Below are 19,556 nucleotides of genomic sequence, written 5' to 3' on the forward strand. Positions count from 1 at the left end.
CTCCTCATCCAAGGAGCTTCTTCAGTTCTGAAGTTTCTGAAGAACTGAAGAAGCTTCTGTTGTGGTCCGCCAGCAGCCTATGGAGCTGGCAGCAGAGTCGGACAGTGAGGAGGCTGGAAAGGAACATGGGCCAGTCCTAGAGTCTGGGGAAGGCTTGCATCGAGGCAGAGAGGGGACCAGGGCCATCTGGGAGTGATGCACGGAGCCTCCAGAGCCAGACAGCAGAGAGGCAGAGGAACAGGAGGAGCCTGTTCCCAGTGCGCGCATGTGCAGAGCTGCCAGAAGGCACGAACAGTTAAAACAAAAGGGACGACCCGGGAGTAAGGCCTGGAGATGATTAGTCCCTCCCTCTTTGCAGGAAAGCAACGTTGTTAATTCTGTTCCCAGTCGACATCTCTGTTTGATTCTGGACTCCGTGTAGGTCCAGAATCAGTAGGTCTTTGGCAGAGTGTCGAGGGAGATAAAGATTGGTGATTATCCTGAAGGACTTCTTCCAAAGGACTTTTTGCAACTAATTGGGACTCAGTTGTGAATGAAAGTAATTCACAGCTGTTGCAATAAAACAGGTTTTTGGGATGACCCGTGTTTTAATGACTCAGGAAGCCTAGGTCACAACAGCTTCCTGGATGAAGAGCGAAACGTCTTCAAGGAAAAAAACAAAGGAAGTCCAGTTGCCTCTTGAAAAAGCACCTTTGGGACAATTCAACCCCAACCTTTAAAGGTTTTGAATGGTCCTCCCCCCCGCTTTTAAAAAAGGCATCCGTCTTCAGTCGTCCCACAATTAGCAACCCTTTTATTCCCCTTCCTCAAAGAACAACTAACTCATTTTTTTGTCTAGATACAGGTACTTTATTTACAAATATTTAGATAATAGCATTGTTACATTAAATGAGTATACAGCAGCCCAAATAAATCCTGTCACAGAAAATGAAGACCTACTGTAACTTGAATGGGGGTGGGTGGGGAGTAAGAAAAGGATATTGCACCGCTAACAAGCTGCAGGAAGCAAATTTTTGCTTTTGCCCAAATTGCCTTTGCCCAAAACTTTTTTAAGTTGTGTCAACAGGTCATGGTCCCTGGGCAACCCCTCGCCCCCACCCACCTACCCCTACCCCAACGGTGCAATTCAAAGAGCAGAATTCTGTAATACCCATCTACTTTTAAAGAATCTTTTGAGATTTCAGGGAGGGAAGGGGGGGGGAAACTAGAGCAAAACGAAAAGGGCACGTTGAAGCGAGGGACAGCGCACAAGCTACCCAAATGCGAATCGTTTGCACATCCCAGTTTTTTTTGGCGTTTTGAAGGTTCACACGTCGACTGTACATTATATGCTGGTTATCCCCTTTCGCTTTTGCACACTGGAACCGTGGCCTGGTTTTAGTGTCATCGAGGGTGGGGTGGGGTGGGGGTGTCTAGACGTGGTCGCTTGAGACACTGCGGGCAAAACAATCAAAGGTGCTCATTCTTTTCCCCCAGCCGGGCTTAGCCACGTGTTAAAACCAGATTGCCATTGAGAGAACAATTAAGGGTGGAGAGAGGTTTTGGGGGAGGGGGGGTGACTGCATTCTACGGGCCTACCCTTCTCAGTAAACCCTCTTTCAGGGATCATGGCAGAGAGGAGGTTGGGAAGAGTATCGGCAGCCAAGCCGGTGGAACTGTAGTGTCCAATGCCACAGCAGAGTCCTAACTCCCACAAGAGTAACACTAGCGACTGTCCAGTTTAGAACAGACCCTTCCCAGAAGCATACAGATGTGCGACACAGCCCCTGCCTTCTTGCACAACAAGGCGGGCAACGCAGCTGGAATAAATGCAGAGCTATTTTTTGTGGAGGGGGGGAGAGAGAGGGAAAGCGATTTAGCACATCCTCAAGTACACGAGACCCCCCCTGGAGTAACAACAACAACAAAAAGAGAGAGTAGTAGGTTGCTCAGAGGGCAGAGAGGTCCTACCCTGAGTTAGCAATACTCTTGGGCACCGCATTGATGCCAAACGTCATAAAGTTCAACCGGGGTGGACAAATGACCTGTGCTCACTAACCTGGCCGTCTTTCGTGGAGCTGTACAGATAATTTCACTTTTAAGTTTCTAATGCCAGTCATCGAGGACTCTCTCTCCCCTCCCCTCTTCATTAAAATCATATACACAGGATGTATTCGAGTGTCTAGCTTGGTTTGGTCAAAATTTATATATATTTACGCTTGGTTAATAATAAGGGCCCGTATGGGTAAAAAATAGGGAGGAGCGGCGGCGGCAGCCTCAAGACATGGGGTACGTGATAAAGCCGTACCACGTCCTAGACCGAGACAGAGGGGGCCCAGCAATAAGTGTCTTTGTCCCCCCCCCACCCAAAAAATCCCCAGCCACCACGTTTCCCAACGAAAGCAATCTACGCAGGATCCCGTTCTACCCTTGGAAATAGTTTCATAGCAAATCTTTTTTTTTCCTTTCTTTTCTTTTTTGTTTGTTACTAAAAAGGACAGACCAGTTACAGATTGGGAGAAAAAGCTGAAGCTAACAAAGTTAAACTTTACGAGAGACAAAGCTCTGCGGAGAGAGAGAGAGGGAGAGAGAGGGAGAGAGAGAGAAAGTCATGAGGTCCAGCATCAGAGCTCTTGTTTTGTAAATCATGAATCGGTGACATCTATTCACAAGGACGATTGATTATGGGGAGGGGGAGAGGAGGAGAGGAGGGGGGAATAAAGACGTCTAGATTTACCATGCAGGGGTGGGGGTATGACTCTACTTGCCTTTGATAACCTGATTACATCTAAGTTTTTTTCTCTTTATTTTATTCTTTAGCAGTTTAGTACTGTGTTAAACTCTTGCCTCGGGAGTTTTTAATTAAACCTGGTAAGATGTGCAGAGGAAAACGGAAGCAGCCCCCCCCCCAAAAAAGCACTGCTCTTGACAGAGGTGAAAGGTCACAAATAGAGCCAAGGAACCGAGGTCACTAGCAGCCGCAGCCTTCTCTTTGGGGCTGGGGTTCGCTGGTTAGCCGGCCGCCCTGTGGAGCTGAAGGCTTGTGCTGTACCCCTGACTCTGCCGCGTTCAGATCCAGGCTCCCGTCTTGGATATTCTGGTAGATTTTCTTGGCGGCTTCTAGGAACGCGTCTTCCACGTTCTCGCCTCTGGGGGGGGGGGGGAGGACAAGCCGAAGCAGCAGCATTAATTTGGGAGATTTATGACCGATGCATCTGTATTTATAGCTCGGGGTCGAACTGAGGGGTCCTTGGTGTTTCTCCGAGCTTGTTTCCTTCCTTCCTTGCAGATGTTTCGTTACCTAACTGGGCCACATTGGCCGTGCCGATGTGTACGATCAACACGGATGATGTTCCCTAGTTGGGTCATGACATCTGCAACAAAACAACGATGCTCAAAAAGCATCAAGGACCCCACCAAATACATCCCTCCCGTTTGAACACTGCACTTTCCATGTTTGGAAGCAGGCGAATAATAATTTTTGTATTACAGTCATAGACCAGAACAAATAAAAACACTCAATAAACACACAATTAAAAATTCTAGAATAAAATAATAAATAACAGATGAAATCTATGATGAAACCCAGTCTGTCAATTATACATGGTCGAACTATACTAAAATCACAATCCATAAACTCTGTGGCCCGTAGTCGGTTGCTTGTGTTTTGAAGCCGTTACTAGCATTATATCCGTGCAATTTTAACCACCGGCATTGGAATAAACCGAAATGATTCTTCTGCTGCCAGTAAGATGTTCTCACTCTTTTTTTTTTTTGTTTTGGCAGAGAAAAATTTTCATGGGGAAAGAATCTCAATTTCTAAAGCTCCTGTTTTCTTTCGAATTAAGAAAACCCCCCGGGTTTTTCCTTTTCCTGCTACAATTAAGAAATTACACTGACAAAAGGCACTTGCTTTGCCAGGCAAATGGTGAATTCATTATCTATGAAACAAATGTTTTTTTTTTTTAACGTACAGCTGCCTACTTACGTTTTTGCGCTCGCTTCAAGAAACAGCAAGCCTGTTGGGAGAACGAAGTGCAAGTTTAACTTGGGTTGGGAATCAAAATATACACCCCTCTTTCGGATCTCACCAACCAGCAAGCTGGTGTCTCCAAAGTTAACAAGGTCCTGGATACAATCCGAATAGCCGGGTCCATGCATACCACTTCACCACCCAGAGGGGACCTAAATTGGCATTGCTCTGCGCCGTCTTTCTGCCGAGCGCTACCCACCCTCTGTTCTCCTTAGGCTGAGCAGTGGTTAGAATGCAGCATTGAAGGCTAATTCTGCCCACTGCCAGGAGTTCGATCCTAACCGGCTCAAGGTTGACTCAGCCTTCCATCCTTCCAAGGTTGGTTAAACGAAAACCCAGATTGGTTTTTTTTTGTTTTTTTTTGGGGGGGGGGCGGCAAGAGGCCGACTCCGTAAACCACTCAGAGGGTTCCGTAAAGCACTATGGAGCGGTATATAAGTCTAAGCGCTACTGCTATTACTCTGGAGCAGCCGTACGTACCATTCTCTTCGGCAAATTGTTTGGCTTCCTCGTATGTCACGTCTCTCTGGGCTTCCAGATCTGCTTTGTTTCCTATAAGGATGATCACCTGCATCCAGAACGAGAGAAAAAAAACGGGACATTTAACAGAAATCTAGCAGTGGACAAAAAGAGCCAGTCACGGGTAACATCTTTTCCCCCCCAAAGGATCCTGTTGGATCCTTTTACAGAGCATGCCTCATCACAGCTAAGAAACACCATTCCTCTCTCCAAGAGACTAAACATTGGGGGGGGGGAACGGAGGGACAGGACACAACGACTGGAATCGGGCAACGCCAGAAATGCAAATGCTTTTAATTAACGGACAATCTGGTTTCCTCATTAGGCGAAGGAAGCCGTTTTAAGGAACTGCTCATTATGAAATTAACACAGACGTGCTAGAAGAGGAAGTAAGAAACCTAGCGAGCTAGAATGACTGATGTAGTTAACCACATTGTCAGGAGGAAAAGCTAACCAAGGCTGTGCAAAAGGGAAGGAATCCCCTTCCTTTGGAATACGAAGCTGAGAAAAAAAGTTCATTTTCAAAACTGTCTCCCTTAAGCAAATCGTAATGGACTCTGTACAGCTGTTCCACCACAAGACTTCTAGAGGCAGAAGGGAAGAGGTAAAGGCCCACTAGGAAAATAGAAGGTATATTTCTAGGCGTCTGGAGGCTAAAACATGAAGAACGGTTGCAGGAATTGGGTATGTCTAGTTTAATAGAAAGAAGGACAAGGGGAGACAGGATAGCAGTCTTCCAGTATTTGAGGGGCTGCCACAAAGAAGAGGGAGTCAAGCTATTCTCCAAAGCATCAGCAGGCAAAACAGGAAACGAATCAACCTAGAACTGAGGAGGAATTTCCTGACATCTCAACCTGGAGACAAGCAGACCCTAACCCAAAAGTTTCTTAAATTGTGACACTCACAGTATTTGGGTTAGTTAGATTCCTTGCGTCCGTCAGCCAGCTGCTTAAATGGTTATACGTACTTCTTCTGCGAGACAAAAAGGAAGCAAACATTTCATCACGTTTATAAAAACGCCCGCTCGGTTTTTCTTGTCTCTTTAAGACGATCACAGCGAGAGAGAAAGTCCAACTTCGTCCTATTTGGTCCGAGAAAGATTCAGTATTTGGGTTCTTCCCTCCCCACGCCTTTTTCTACCCTGTCTATCAAAACGAGGTGCCTGCCTGGAGGAGCTTTTTAAACATCGATTTGAGAACGTTGGAAAATGATCATCTGGCTAAAAGGAGCGGGTTGGTACAATAGGTCTGACTCCTGCTTTGTTCCAGAGCAGCGGTCACCAACTGGTGGTCCGAGAAAATTTTGGTGGTCTGCAGAAAAATTATTTGCATTTTTTATATTGCATTAAATCAGGGGTCCTCAAACTATGGCCGCTGGGTTGGATATGTGCAATGAACGTTTGTGTTGCTGCAGAGAATCTCCCCCTTCGGGGGTTTTTTGTGTGGGTCAGAGGGGGGCAGAAATTCCAACTCGGGATCTGCTTCAGCCTCCTGGTGTGGGGCTTTGGGCGAAGGCTGGTGGCGAAGAGCCGGAGGGCCTCGTTCCAGTGGGACTGCCTCATGGCCTGGAACTGGCTGACCATCTCAGCCTGCTGAGCCTCTAGGCGCCGGTACCTGGCCTTGCACTCCCGCAGGTCTTCCCTCTGCTTGGAAAGCCTATGCTCCTAGTCCTCAGTGAGGTGCTTCTGCTGAGTCTCCTTCTTGGTCAGATCCAATTTGAACTGAGCCAGCTGTTTTGCCAACTCTTTCTCATGGTAGCTGCTTAGCTCCAACAACTGCTTCCTGTTGAGGCCCTAAGGAGCCCGGGCGGGCAGGCAAGGAGTAACGAATACAGGCTGGCAAGGCGCCCCTCGACATGAGTGATGTCGTGTTGGCCACGCCCACCCAGTCACATGCCCACCTTACCATGCCCACCCAGCCAGTCATTAGGCAGATCATATTAGTGGTCTGCGGGATTTGAAATTATGAATTTACTGGTCCCTGAGTTCCGCAAAGGTTGGCGACCCCTGTTCCAGAGGGTAGTGTCAGCTAAAAGAGCACCAAGCTAAAACCACAGTGGGCTAAGAGATAGGCGACCCTGGGTTCAAACCACAGCAAAAGGGCATCTCTACCACCTTACCTAGTGATATCATAAACCATAAGAGCTCCCGCAGCTCCTCTGTAGTAGCTCCGTGTGACAGCTCTGAATCTCTCTTGTCCCGCCGTGTCCCAGATCTGCAGCTTAATTTTCTGGCCGCTAACTTCAATTATCCTGGTGCCGAACTCGACTCCAATTGTATGGGGACAATCTGCCATAACTGCGAGGCAAAACGAAACGACCAGAAAGTATTTACTACCTAAGGCAAGGCTTCTGTTCACAGGGATTCCCACAAAACGAGGAGTCGTATCTGAAGGCCTGCTTAACCCACCTTCTCAGCTAAAAGACAGCCCCAAAATCAACAGTTATGGTTTTTTTCCCCATTACAGTGAACAATTAATGTCCAACTTGTTCTACTGCATATTTTCATAGGTAAAGGTAAAAAGTTCCCCTTGCACATATGTGCTAGTCGTTCCCGACTCTAGGGGGCGGTGCTCATCTCCGTTTCAAAGCCGAAGAGCCAGCGCTGTCCGAAGACGTCTCCGTGGTCATGTGGCCGGCATGACTCAATGCCAAAGGCGCACGGAACGCTGTTACTTTCCCACCAAAGGTGGTCCCTATTTTTTTACATGCTTTCGAACTGCTAGGTTGGCAGAAGCTGGGACAAGTCACGGGAGCTCACCCTGTTACGAGGCGGCACTAGGGATTCGAACCGTTGAACTGCCGACCTTTCGATCGACAAGCTCAGCGTCTTAGCCACTGAGCCACCCCAGCTCTAGTCGTCAGCAAATGTATACATCTTTGGTTGTTAAAGCCTATCTCTGAACAAAAATTCACAACATTAAACCAATAGCGATCGCGTATTATGGTGAAATCCAGACCATTCCCATTCTGTGAGGCAGCTTTAATAACAGAAGCCTAAAATTAACACGTTGGGAAAGCGGAGAGATAAAGACACTCTTGTAGTTTACTACTTTCAATTAGAAAGAGATGTGAACACTTACACTTCTTTTCTGTAAACTGATGGAGCAAGCACGACTTTCCTACACCCATATCACCTTAAAATGGAAAAAAAAAAAAAGAGAGAGAGAAGAGAGAGGAATATTTAGAATTGAATTGCTGCCTCAACTTAGTATCTACTGCAGAAGTTATCTATGGAGCCATTTTTCTCCCACACAGACGGTGTTTACACCATCAGCATTCCTCCTTAATAAAAGTGCCAAGTAAGTTTTTTTTTAAGGGGGTGGAGGGAATGAAAAGAAAAGTAGCGCATAATGCTATTGAGAATTGCTCTGGAAATATTTTTTTTTCTTCTGGTATTGCTATTACAGAATTTGTAACTGGGAAGTAAGGAGAGAAAAGTTCCTACTTCTTAAATTTCTTCGAAAGAGCATGGATGAGTAACATGAATACTCTGTCTTCCCACTCAGGAACGTAACTTCATGTTTTATACAACTTGCTAGGCGTTAGACATGGTTTATAAACACACTAAAATCAAAGAAGCCACTCGGGCCTGATCTTATTGTGTGCGCACATGTCTCACAATTAGACTAAGAAAGATCTCAAATCACTATGAAATGTAATCCTGGACTTACAATTGGTTATTTGGGGCCAGAATTTCTGCTTGCTTGTTTGGAAGCAAGCTGGGAAGATCACAAATAGCAATCCAGGCCCCTGCAACCACTGTAAATCTATGCCAGTTGTCAAGTTCCCAAATTTTGATCCTGCGACGGTCGTATGTCCCTTTTTGTTCAGTGCTGGCGTAGTTTTTTAGTTTTTTTAATTTTATTTTTATATAAACAGCCCATTTTCCATTAACCAGTGTGTCGTATGGGGTACACATATTTTGTGCCAACATTAAAATATACAGTCTTATTCATTGTTTAATCTCATCTTGGCTTAATTTCCAATATCTGAAGTATCTAATATTATAACAATCCCACTGTGATTTATTTAACTCTTATTAATTATATGAACTATTAATACATTTTCTATACTTTAAATAACTTCTTTTACTATTAATTCTTATGTCTATTCCCCGACCACCGGTAAAAAGATTCCCAAATTGTATAATAATCAGTTTGTTCTTTCTCTTTGATAGCCAGTGTCAATCTGTTCCTTTCTGCACGTTCTAGTATTTTCCTAATCACATTCTCATCTGTAGGGATCTCTTCACTTTTCCAATTTTGTGCAAATACAATCCTAGCTGCTGTTATAACATGAATAATCAAATATACATTTTCTTTACTAGCGGTCGATAAATGAATGTTTGTGAGTTGAGGACTACCGTATTTTATGGAGTATAAGACACACCTCCCTTTTTTGGTGAGGAAGACAAGAAAAAGAACTCTGCCTCTGCCTCCCAGCAATTTTGCCTTGTTACAGCAAACAGCCTGCTTTACTTTCATTTTCGTTTTCAGCATAGCTTGATTAGCACAAGAAAAAAAAATCTGCTCCCAGCAAGCAGCAGAGGCCTGCGCAGCAATAGACAATGGCAATCCCTGCAGCCTGAAACAGCTGAGAGTTGGGAGGCCGATCCAAGAGACAATCAATTTGTGCTAATTAGGCTGTGCTGAAGCTGAAATGGGCTGTTTCTTCTTGCTGCTTGCTGCAAGGAGGTAAATTGCTGGGAAGCAGAGGCCAAAGGGTGGGGGACCAGTGGGTGGGCGGGGGTTACATTCGGTATATAAGACGCACCCAAATTTTCACCCCCTTTTGGGGGGGGGAAGGTGCGTCTTGTATTCCGAAAAATACAGTATTTCGAAGCTGGATAGCAACAGAGTCTAAAATCACATACAGGAACGAATGAAGTTTACCCCTAGGAGACTATTGCACCAGTTCTCCTATGTGTATATCATGTTACTATCTGGCGTAGTAGCCTTTGCCCAATACCAGACACAAAACAAGGATCAAATGTCAGCACCACAGCAATCACTGAAGGAAGTGTCTAAAAGGGTAAATCATTCTACCTCACTTCCTGGCTATGAAATCCAAAACTCAGCCAGACTGAAAACACTGAGAGATTTACTCGTGAAATAATGCAGCAGTCTAAGCATTAAAAATAAACCAACTCTTGCTTTTGGATGAATGGGGCCAAACCCTCAAGACCACTGAATTAAAAGTGCCACAATCAATGTGTCAGTGACTTGTGGCATTGTATGCCACCTTTCCACCGAGCCTTGCATGCCAGAGATGGTTCAACAGATCCCGAAAATAGATCGCTTTTTTTTTTTCATTTTACTTGTTGTTGGTAGGTTGGGCCCTGCCAGCATAAACGTCTTCCCACAACTTTTATTATCCCAAACCAGCTGCAGTCAAAAGCATCTGGAAGTGTGCTGTAGCAGAAATAATGAGGCATTTCCAAAGGAGGTTTAGACTTACCGATAATGATATATTTAAAGATGTAGGAATAGTTGTAAGGTGCAGTTGCCATTGTGGCACTAGAAAAGAAAAAAGAGAAACAGCTTAACATGATTATCCTTGGATCACACATTTCCTGTTTCATTTACAACTCATAGTTGGTCCTTAAGAGAAAAGAACCACAGAACCCCAAAACTCCAAAGTCAACAGACTCCTTAGACATTTACTGAGATAGCAATAGCAGTAGCACTTAGACTTATACACCACTTTACAGCCCTCTCTAAGCGGTTTACAGAGTCAGCCTCTCGCCCCCAACAATCTGGGTCCCCATTTTACCAACCTCGGAAAGATGGAAGGCTGAGTCAACCTTGAGCCAGTCAGCTGGCAGTCAGCAGAAGTAGCCTGCAGTACTGCACTTTAACCACTGCGCCACCATGGCTCATAGATATGTAGTCCTCGACTTACAACTGTCCATTTAATGACTGTTCAAAGTTACGATAACATTGGAAAAAGTGACTTATCACCGTTTTTCTCACTTACAACTGTTTGCAGCATTCCCAAGGTCATGTGATCAAAATTTGACCGCTTGCCGACGGACACATATTTATGACGGTTGCACTGTCCTGGGGTCACACGATCCCTTTTTGCGACCTTCTGACAAGCAAAGTCAATGGGGAAGAAGCCAGATTCACTTAACAAATGTGTTACTGATTTAAGAACTGCAGTGATTCACTTAACAGAAGCGGCGAGAAAGATCGTAAAATGGAGCAAAGCTCACTTAACGAATGTTTCACTTAACCACATAAATTTTGGGCTCAATTGTGGTCCTAACTCGAAGACTACCTGTATTTCAAAGAAGGAAATATTAAAATTGCAAACTTTTAAAACTATGCTGCAATGATTGTAAGTGTGAAAACGGGCGTAAGTCATTTTTTCCAGTGCCGTCGTAACTTTGAACGGTCACTAAACGAACTGTTGTAAGTCGAGGGCTACCTGTGTTGAAGTTCACATAATTTTCACGATTTGCCCTCCAATCCACAAACATCAGTAGCGTGTTCATTCCTTTTAAGAATCCTACTTTAGCGTCAGATCGCTGCTCCTTCAAAAAAATATCATGGAAGTTTTTTTTTCCCACAGTGGACACACCTAGATATTTCAGGAGATTCCATGCGCCCTTTCTCAATTTCCTGGCAGGATAGCGGAAGAATTTATTAAGCAATTAACCCAACACCATGCAATGCTAACGTTGCCCTACTCCCCATTATTTTAAGCCTCTTATCTCTTTTTCCTGCGAGACATTATCTAACTGCGCCTTTAATAAAAGAACATAGCGAAAAAGATTCTCAAGCATTCACCAGGCTATTTACCTATTTCTAAGTCTTGAATAAAGTTTGCACATACGTTTAGGGATGAAGGGACAAGCCCAGGGGTGAAATGCTTCCGGTTTGGGCTGGTTCGCCTCAACCGGTAGTAAAAATTGCTACTGGTTCACCGAACTGGTAGTAAAAAAAGTTTTTTAAAAAAAGTTCCGAAGATTAGCTGTGCGACGCGTGATCGTTGTAACTTTTAAAAAAAACTTTTTAAAGCATTTTATGTAAGTATTTACTTACTTACTTTTTAAAGCATTTTATTTATGTATTTACTTACATACTTATGTAAGTAAAAAAATGCTTAAAAAGTAAAAAAAAATGCTGATGATGGAGCGTCGCTCAGCTGATCTTCAGAACTTTTTTTTTTTTTTACTTTTTAAAGTATTTTTAACTACCAGTTCCGGAGAACCGGTAGTAAAAAAATGGTTTAAAAAAGTTTTTTAAAAGGTTCCCAAGCTCACGCGCCAAAGCTGATTGCCCTCATCTCACTGCTCTACTTACCTTCCCAAGCCTCCTTTTGGTGCGCACTGCGCAGCCAGCAAACCAATAGTAAACCAGTTCAGATTTCACCACTGGACAAGCCTCATATGTAAGCTATGTTAGCCAGTCTGTTTTTTTTTTAATTGAGCAAATTAAAATAATAGAAGCAGACCTACATTACAGAGATATCAAAGGAAAGCCTAACATATTAACAGAATATGACTAATAAAATAAATTCACTGAAAACAAGGAAGAGGAGACCGCAGTGAATGGAAATTCATTGGAAATGAATTTTATTTATTTCATTTCTACAGCCAATTCAAGCAGGCAAATGAAATGTTGCTTTGGGACAGGGCAGGCAGCAAAAAAACCCCGATAGTATTAGTAAAACTAATTAGTAAAAATTAGTAAAAGTGGCAAGTCAATTAATTTTAAAACGTGCATGGCTACTTTTATTTATTATCCAAAACAAAACAAAACAAAACAAAACAAAAAAGCTTAAATTGCTTAAGGAGATTGTGAAACCTATATACTCTTGTAGGTTTTGAAAGAAAAATATAAAGCTGGCATCCAGAAGGGCAATGAAGAGAAAATCTGTCTTGGAGGAGAAGCCAGAATGCATAACTGCTAGGTCCTTTCCCACTAGAAAATAAAATACAATAAAATAAAATCTGAGCTCAGCCTGATGGTTTAGGTCATTTCCCCTCCTCAGAAGATGTGATTTCCCAAGAGTAAGCGTCTTGTAGTAAGCACGTGATCGTCATCTGATTGGAATCCATCCGTTCTATACAGAAGGGCATGCACAGCGTGGTGTGGCACATGCAATATCCACCAGCGAGCCCGTCGTATGAATGAAACACACTATTTCAGGCCCTTAGCCATGCTGGCAAATATCTTAAGGCACCGCTTTGATAATTCTTTGCAAGAATGGCCTTCAAATGTGTGTCTTCTTGCACACATCCTGGTGCAGAGCCAAGATGCACGCTTGTTTACAATGGCAGGTTTGAGAATTCAAGAGGGGTGTATGCGTAAATCTCAAACAGCAAATCATGTCCTGGTATTCAGGTAGTCCTCGGCTTACGACCACAACTGAGCCCAACAATTTATGTTGCTGAGCGAAACACTGGTTCAGTGAGTTTTGCCCTGTTTTATGACCTTCCTGGCCGCAGTTGTTAAGTGAGCAACACGGTTAAGTGACCCTGGCTTTCCCCATTGGGCTTTGCTCATCCAGAAAGTCGCAAAAGGGGAATCACGTAACCCTGGGACACAGCAATTGTCATAAATACAAAATACAAACCGGTTGCCAAGCACCTAAAATTTTGATCACATGACCATGGGGGATGCCGCAACGGTCATAAGTGTGAAAAACGGGTCATAAGCCCCCCTTTTTTCCCCAGCCCCATTTGTAACTTCGAACTATTAAATGAACGGTTGTAAGTCGAGGACCACTTGTGCCTAACTCCTCTTTCAACAGCATGCGGCTCAAATCAGTGCATATTTACACAGACGTCTCAAGTCCGCAGCGCGCTTAAGGTAAACCCAAAGTGAACTTTTCTCTTCGTTAAAAGCTGGTAGGGTTGCACTGCTTTTATTTTTTTCCTTTATGGCGATTGTGCCACTGCCCTTTGGGAAAGCCTGCCCCGACAATACACAACCAGTAATGTGTGCAAAGTTCAGAGATTGCCATGGGAAACTGTAAAGGGCCTTAAATGTTCTTTATTTAGTGAAGGAAGAATTGTACCAAGCCACTCCCTTGTCTGGCAGTAGCCACTGAAAAGGCAGCACACATACCGGGAAAACGGACGAAGCTTCCTAAATATTTATTTATTGGTTTGATTTATATGCCGCCCTTCTCTGTACACTCAGGGAGGCTTACAATGCGTTAAGCAATAGCCTTCATACTTTTGTATATACCTGCTTACTAGGGCTTTTGGCCCCCCCAAGCGGTGTTCTTTTTTATACAAAGTCAGTTTATTGCCCCCACAATCTGGGTCCTCATTTTACCTACCTCGAAAGGATGGAAGGCTGAGTCAACCTTGAATATGACAAAACCATGGCAAATCTCCAAAGTGAGACCACTGACAACTGGAGGGAAATCCTCACACATTTACAACTTTAGAGGTTATTCTAGTAAATCCTTTCAGTGTCCAGGAATTGCAAATGCAATGCTAAGAATGCAAGATCTGGGGTCAACGTTTCCTATTTCGTGCCTTTTGGATGTTTTGAGAACATTAACTGCCCCTCAGCCCAGGTAAATATAGCCAAAATTGGGATGACGAGTTTGCAGGTCGCAAGGCTGGTGTTAAAGAAGGCAACTGTCCATATTTTACTGCACAATCCTTCCTTCGGGCAAAATCTGAATTTTAACAAGTTTCACACCTTCGCAGGTGTGAATCGCCCCCAAGCAAACCAAATGAACCAAACAGACCCAGCAACCAAAAGCTGAAATTTTAGCAAAGGGCACCACCCCTAAATATGAAAGATATGCCCGATAACCCCCCTTAACCTACGATATAGTAATTTGTCAGGAATCTTGCATAAAATATTCTTAGCCTGAGTAGAAAAATCTGCAAAACAAGTTTATCAGTTTACAGGATTCTTAACTGGTTTTTCCTTATTAGAAAGATACTTTTGTTAATTTGAAAAACAAACATGCAAAGTTAGTTTGTTGCATCCATACCACGTTGTTACAAGGAAGCGTAACTGTACAAGCAACACATATGCTGATTAAAGGATAAGAGGTGTGCACAGCTACATATTCATAGCCAAGTGCACAATATCTCACTGAAGATCTACTATGTGTAAAGCACTTAACACATTTTTTTTTAAAAGAAAGAAATCAGTGCAATAGATAGAGCAGCAATTCTTACCACTTTCAGTTCAGATTCCAGGCAATTTTTTTTTCCTGTTTCAAGCATTCCTACCCTTAGCCTACTTAAGAAGGACTTATCCAAAATCCTCAATCTCTTTTAAAGCGCCCATTGCCCCCCTTCCTCTGATGTAATATGTACGAGACAAGTGGCATTCACTGCACATCGTTGTATAGTTGTGTTGTAGGCTAGCTTACTAATAAAGGCAGCTTCACAGACACAGGTTTCTAACTTTCTCCAACAGAAAGAAGAAAGAGGCATCCTTGACACCATCAGGACTTGGGGCTCCAGGACAACCAAGGTAAAGAATTTAAACAAGGGTCAAAACATTGCTTAAACAAACTGCAGGCAAATAGGGACCACTCTCCAGAAGCAGCTGTAACGTACTTCAACCCTTAGAAGGCATCCACTCCAGGCATCCTGAGCATAAAATGCTGTTTGTTCATTTATTGGTTAGATTTTGATCCTAACTTTATCACTTTATAAGTGATCAACATGACGAACATACCTAATACCACTTCCCCCCTGCTATGCTTATTGTTTATTAAATTTATATGCCGCCCATCTCAACGGTAACAACTCTGTGAGGTGTGCTGGGCTGTTATATGTCGTCCATGTCAATCACATCAACCCTGTGAGGTGGGTTGGCTTGGGTGCCATCCAAATTTAATAAATAAGTTTAAAAAAAAAACCAATTAGTTCCAAGGAATATGGTCTAATGCACTTTCTAAAGTTTTTATATAGGGGTGCTGTCCAACTTTGGCAACTTTTTTTTAAAGATTTGTGGACTTCCAACTCCCAGAATTCCCCAGCCAGCACGGGAAGTGAACTCTGGGAGTTGAAGTCCACAAGTCTTTAAAAAGTTGCCAAGGTTGGACATTCCCTGTTTTTTAACCCATAGAGGTAGGTAGGTTCCTGCTGTAAAAAAGATTGGATTGGAGGGAGAATGGAAGAGAGAGAGAAAGAGAAGGGAAAGGAAGGAAGGAAGAAAAAGAAAGAGAAAGAAAAAAAGAAAGAAAAAAAGAAAGAAGGAGAGAGATATGGATGGATATGGAAGGAAGGAAAGATAGAGATGGATGGAAAAGGAAGGAAGAAAAAGAGAAAGAAAAAGAAAAAGAAAAAGAAGGAGAGATATGGAAGGAAGGAAAGAGATGGATGGAGAAGGAAGGAAGGAAGAGAAAGAAAGAAAGAAAAGAGAAAGAAAGAAAGGGAGAGATATGGATGGATATGGAAGGAAGGAAACAGACAGATGGATAGATATGGAAGGAAGGAAGGAATGAAGAGAAAGAGAAAGAAAAGGAAGAAAGAGAAAGAAAAAAAGGGAGAGATATGGATGGATATGGAAGGAAGGAAGGAAAGACAGATGGATGGAGAAGGAAGGAAGAGAAAGAGAAAGAAAGAAAAGAAAAAAGAAAGAAAAGAAAGGGAGAGATATGGATGGATATGGAAGGAAGCCCAGAAATGCTCCTCCAACACCCTTCATCTATGCCCAAAGATCGCAGCTCCTCTAGGCCTCCACCACCAGGATCCCCTCTCCCCCCACTATGGGTCTGTCTGGGGCAGAGAGGAAGGGCTGGGAACGATGGGATCGGGGAGGGCAGAGCAAGGAAGGGGCCTCCCAGAGCCATGGAGAATGGGCAGGAATGGGAAGCGTGTGTTTCTATTTGTGTTTTCCCTTAAACGGCTGGGGATGATGGGAGATGCGGAGGCCGCAGCTGCGCTGCCCTGGGGGCGGCGGGCTGGGAACGATGGGCGCGATAGTCACCATCCAGCCCCCCCCCCATTTCCTCCTCCTCCTCCTCTTCCGCCAGGCCTGGCGCCCGCGGGCGCACCTTTCCCCCCCCTCCCGCCGCCGAGACTCCGAGGGGGGAGGCGGTGTCCTCTCCCCGTTGCTAGGCAACCCCCGGGGGAGGCCTAGAGGGCCGGAAGGCCTGGGCTTTTCGGGCCGTCCGGATTTACCTGGGCTCGAGGGGCTGGTGACTGGGCAGCTTGGCTGGGGAGGCAGCGGAGGCCACAGCAGCGTTTCGTCCCGGGCGGGAGCCGCGGAAGGGCGCAAGAGGGGGCGACGGGCGGCGGCGGGGAGTCTCCTTCTTCTCCTCCTCCTCCTCCTTCTTCTTCTTCTTCCCTCTTTCGTCGCCGCCGCCCCTCCTCTTCCCTCACAGGCACCCGCGATCCAAGATGGCGGCGGGCCTTTCCGCTGGGTGGCCCCGCCCACTTCGCGCGGGGCGGGGCCCGGAGGCCGGCCGGCCCAAGTCTCTGTCTTCTCTTCTCTTCTCTCTCTCTTTGCCAAATGATTCCCTCCTCCCCGCAAAAGAAGGAGGAGGGCGGGCGACGAGAAACAAAAGTCAACGCAGGGAGGGCGGGATGCGGCAGTGGAATGGACCAATCGGAAGGGAGGAGGAGGAGGAGGAGGCGGGCGGGTTGGGGTTGGTCGGGGAAGTGGTTTCGCGGTTTGAGGAATTTTTTTTTAATTTTTTTTTTTTAAGGAAAGCGCGGAAGCCTCACAGCGCCTGCGTTAAGGCGGAAAAAAAAAAAGAAAAAAGAGCCGGTTCTTGTTTGGGGGCGGCTTAAAAAGAGGAGCGTGCGCAGACCGGAGAGAGGAGACGCATGCGTAGACTGGAGATGGGGGGGGAGACGCACACGCAAATTGAAAGGGGAGGAGCCAGCGGCCACAAATGGGCGGGGCATAATACAGGATGAAAGCCATGGAGTTTGGCCAATGAACTCCGTCCGCAGTCGTTCTGGCTCCGCCCACTCGCTTAGCCCCACCCCTCCCTTCGGCTTGTATTCAACAGGGAATTCTTCCCCTGCTTGACCAGTTGAATTTCTGCCTGCAATGCTGATTACTTCCTAGTCAAGATCTTTTTTGGGGGGTGTGTGTGGGGGAAGGGCTGTCCCAGGACATGCATTTAAAAAAAGTTTATTTTATTATTCCTAAAGTTAACGCATAAAAACATGTATTAACTGATCATTAATGAGCAGGATTCGAACTCAGAGCCGCATCAAGCAGGAGCCCTTGTGAGACTATCTAATAAAAACGACAACGCATTAAAAAGAATTCATTTGCTAGAGCCTAGCCTTCTGCATTGGGTTAAGTTAGCAGTAGCCAGTTTAATGCACCGTGCAAAACCCAAACACGTGTTTGGGCGAGGAGGCTCGTGTGAATCCGACTTCGCGGGGGGGGGAGGGGAGACTTTCTGGTTCATGAATAAACTTAAGAAAAAGAAACGGAAAAGAAATGCAGGGTGCACCACTTTTCCCTCGCCACGAGATGGCAGCATTGCTCCACGGTTGGGAAAGGGAGGCCTGCAAACCTGCGTTCCCCTTTAAAAGGAGAATTAAAAGAAAAGCTTAAACTGATTCAAAGAATGTTGCACACTTGTGCAAAATGAGCTTCTTCCCTTTGCAACCCGCAAGTGTCTGGAATTCAGGGGGAGATGCACTCCCATGAGAATCAAGCATGCGCAGATAGGGGGAAACTAAAAGGGAGGAGCCAGTTCCCCAAAATGGGCGGGTATAACACACAGAAAAAAAAAAAGAAAAAAAGATTTTTTAAAAAAGTCGAGGAAATGCATTCGCAGTGGTTCTGGCTCCGCCCACTCGCTTAGCCCCTCCCCTTCAGCATGCATTCAACAGGCAATTCCTTCACTAGTGGAATTTTTCCCTGCAAGTATACTAGGCTAGCCCACCCCTTAAATCAAGGTTTTTGGAGGGGAGGAGGTTCAGGGAGTACATTAAAAAAAATCATTTTATTATTCATAAGCTTAACACACAAAGCGTTTATTTATGCAACGATCCTGCCGAGGACATGAGCAGGATTCGAACTCAGAATCGCATCAAGCAGGAGCCCCTTGGGAGACGGTAGAATAAAATAGTCGATTAATTAATTCCTTTTCTGGAACCTAGCCGCCTTGCATTGGATAGTGGCAAGTTTAATGCACCGTGCAAAACCCAAACACGTGTGAATCACTCGCTAGGCGAGGAGACTCGTGAGAATCCGACCTCGGGGAGGCTTTCAAATTCATGAAATGCTTTGTAAATAAGTTTTTTTTAGAAACGGGGGGGAAAAAAGTGCAATGCACCACTTTTCCTTGGCCACGAGATGGCAGCATTGCTCCATGGTTGGGATGGGGGGGTGCCTTGAAACCTGCGTTCCCCTTTAGAAGGAGAATAAAATAAATAAAAAGTTTTAGCTGCTTAGGCATTTAAAAGATGATTGCACAGTTGTGCGAAATCATCTTCTAACTCGTTGCAACTTGCAAATGCAAATGCCTTAATGTGATTGAATTGAATTCAGGGGGAAGATGCACTCCATGGGAATCAAGCATGCGCAGGTAGGAGGAGCCAAAGGGGAGGAGCCAGCCCACACACACACACACACACACACACACACACACACACACACACACAAACAAAATGATTTTTTTAAAAAAAAAGTCGAGGAGCTCTGTCCGAAGTTCTGGCTCCGCCCACTCTCTTAGCCCCTCCCCTTCAGCTTGCATTCAACAGGGAATTCCTTCGCTAGTTGTTTCTGCCTGTAAGTTTTCTGGATAACTCAAAAGAAAAAGAAGAAAGTTCACTCCATAGGCAAGGTTTTTTTGGGGGGGCGGGGGTGTTTCGGGGGGGGGTGTACATAAAAAAAAATATTTTATTATTCATAAAATGTCCATTGATGCATTGATCCAGCCAAGGGCATGAGCAGGATTCGAACTCGGAGCCACGTAAAGCAGGCGTCCCTTGGGAGAAGAAATAATAAAATATCCATTCATAAAAGAATAATAAAATTCCTTTGCTGGAGCCTAGCCTTCCGCCTGGAATGGGAGCCAGTTTAATGCACTGTGCAAAATCCAAACACGTTTCCCATTGCTT

General features: G+C 44.8%; 1 protein-coding gene across 1 annotated transcript; it reads right to left on the reverse strand.

Moving 5' to 3' along the window:
- Positions 1-825: 825 nt before the first annotated feature.
- RAB14 (RAB14, member RAS oncogene family) lies at positions 826-17,061 on the reverse strand. Its single transcript, XM_034416629.3, has 8 exons — positions 16,647-17,061; positions 9,989-10,047; positions 7,612-7,665; positions 6,650-6,827; positions 5,437-5,503; positions 4,493-4,580; positions 3,968-3,998; positions 826-3,128 (listed from the first exon to the last, which is right to left on the reverse strand). The coding sequence occupies exons 2-8, from the start codon at positions 10,038-10,040 to the stop codon at positions 2,951-2,953; spliced, it is 648 nt and encodes a 215-aa protein (XP_034272520.1). The 5' UTR covers positions 10,041-10,047; positions 16,647-17,061; the 3' UTR covers positions 826-2,950.
- Between the last annotated feature and the right edge of the window lie 2,495 nt (positions 17,062-19,556).

The sequence above is a fragment of the Pantherophis guttatus genome, chromosome 16 (assembly GCF_059756535.1).
Source record: "Pantherophis guttatus breed Tessera chromosome 16, ASM5975653v1, whole genome shotgun sequence".
Taxonomy (NCBI): Eukaryota; Metazoa; Chordata; class Lepidosauria; order Squamata; family Colubridae; genus Pantherophis; species Pantherophis guttatus.

What these genes read in the sequence shown, in the direction of transcription:
- RAB14 (XM_034416629.3), bottom strand. Translation starts at nt 10,040, where the DNA reads ATGGCAACTGCACCTTACAACTATTCCTACATCTTTAAATATATCATT. An exon ending in TCAGTTTACAGAAAAGAAGT is followed by an intron (nt 6,828 to 7,611) that starts GTAAGTGTTCAC and finishes TTTGCCTCGCAG; the next exon opens with TTATGGCAGATTGTCCCCAT. An exon ending in ATCTAACTAACCCAAATACT is followed by an intron (nt 4,581 to 5,436) that starts GTGAGTGTCACA and finishes TTCTGGATGCAG; the next exon opens with GTGATCATCCTTATAGGAAA.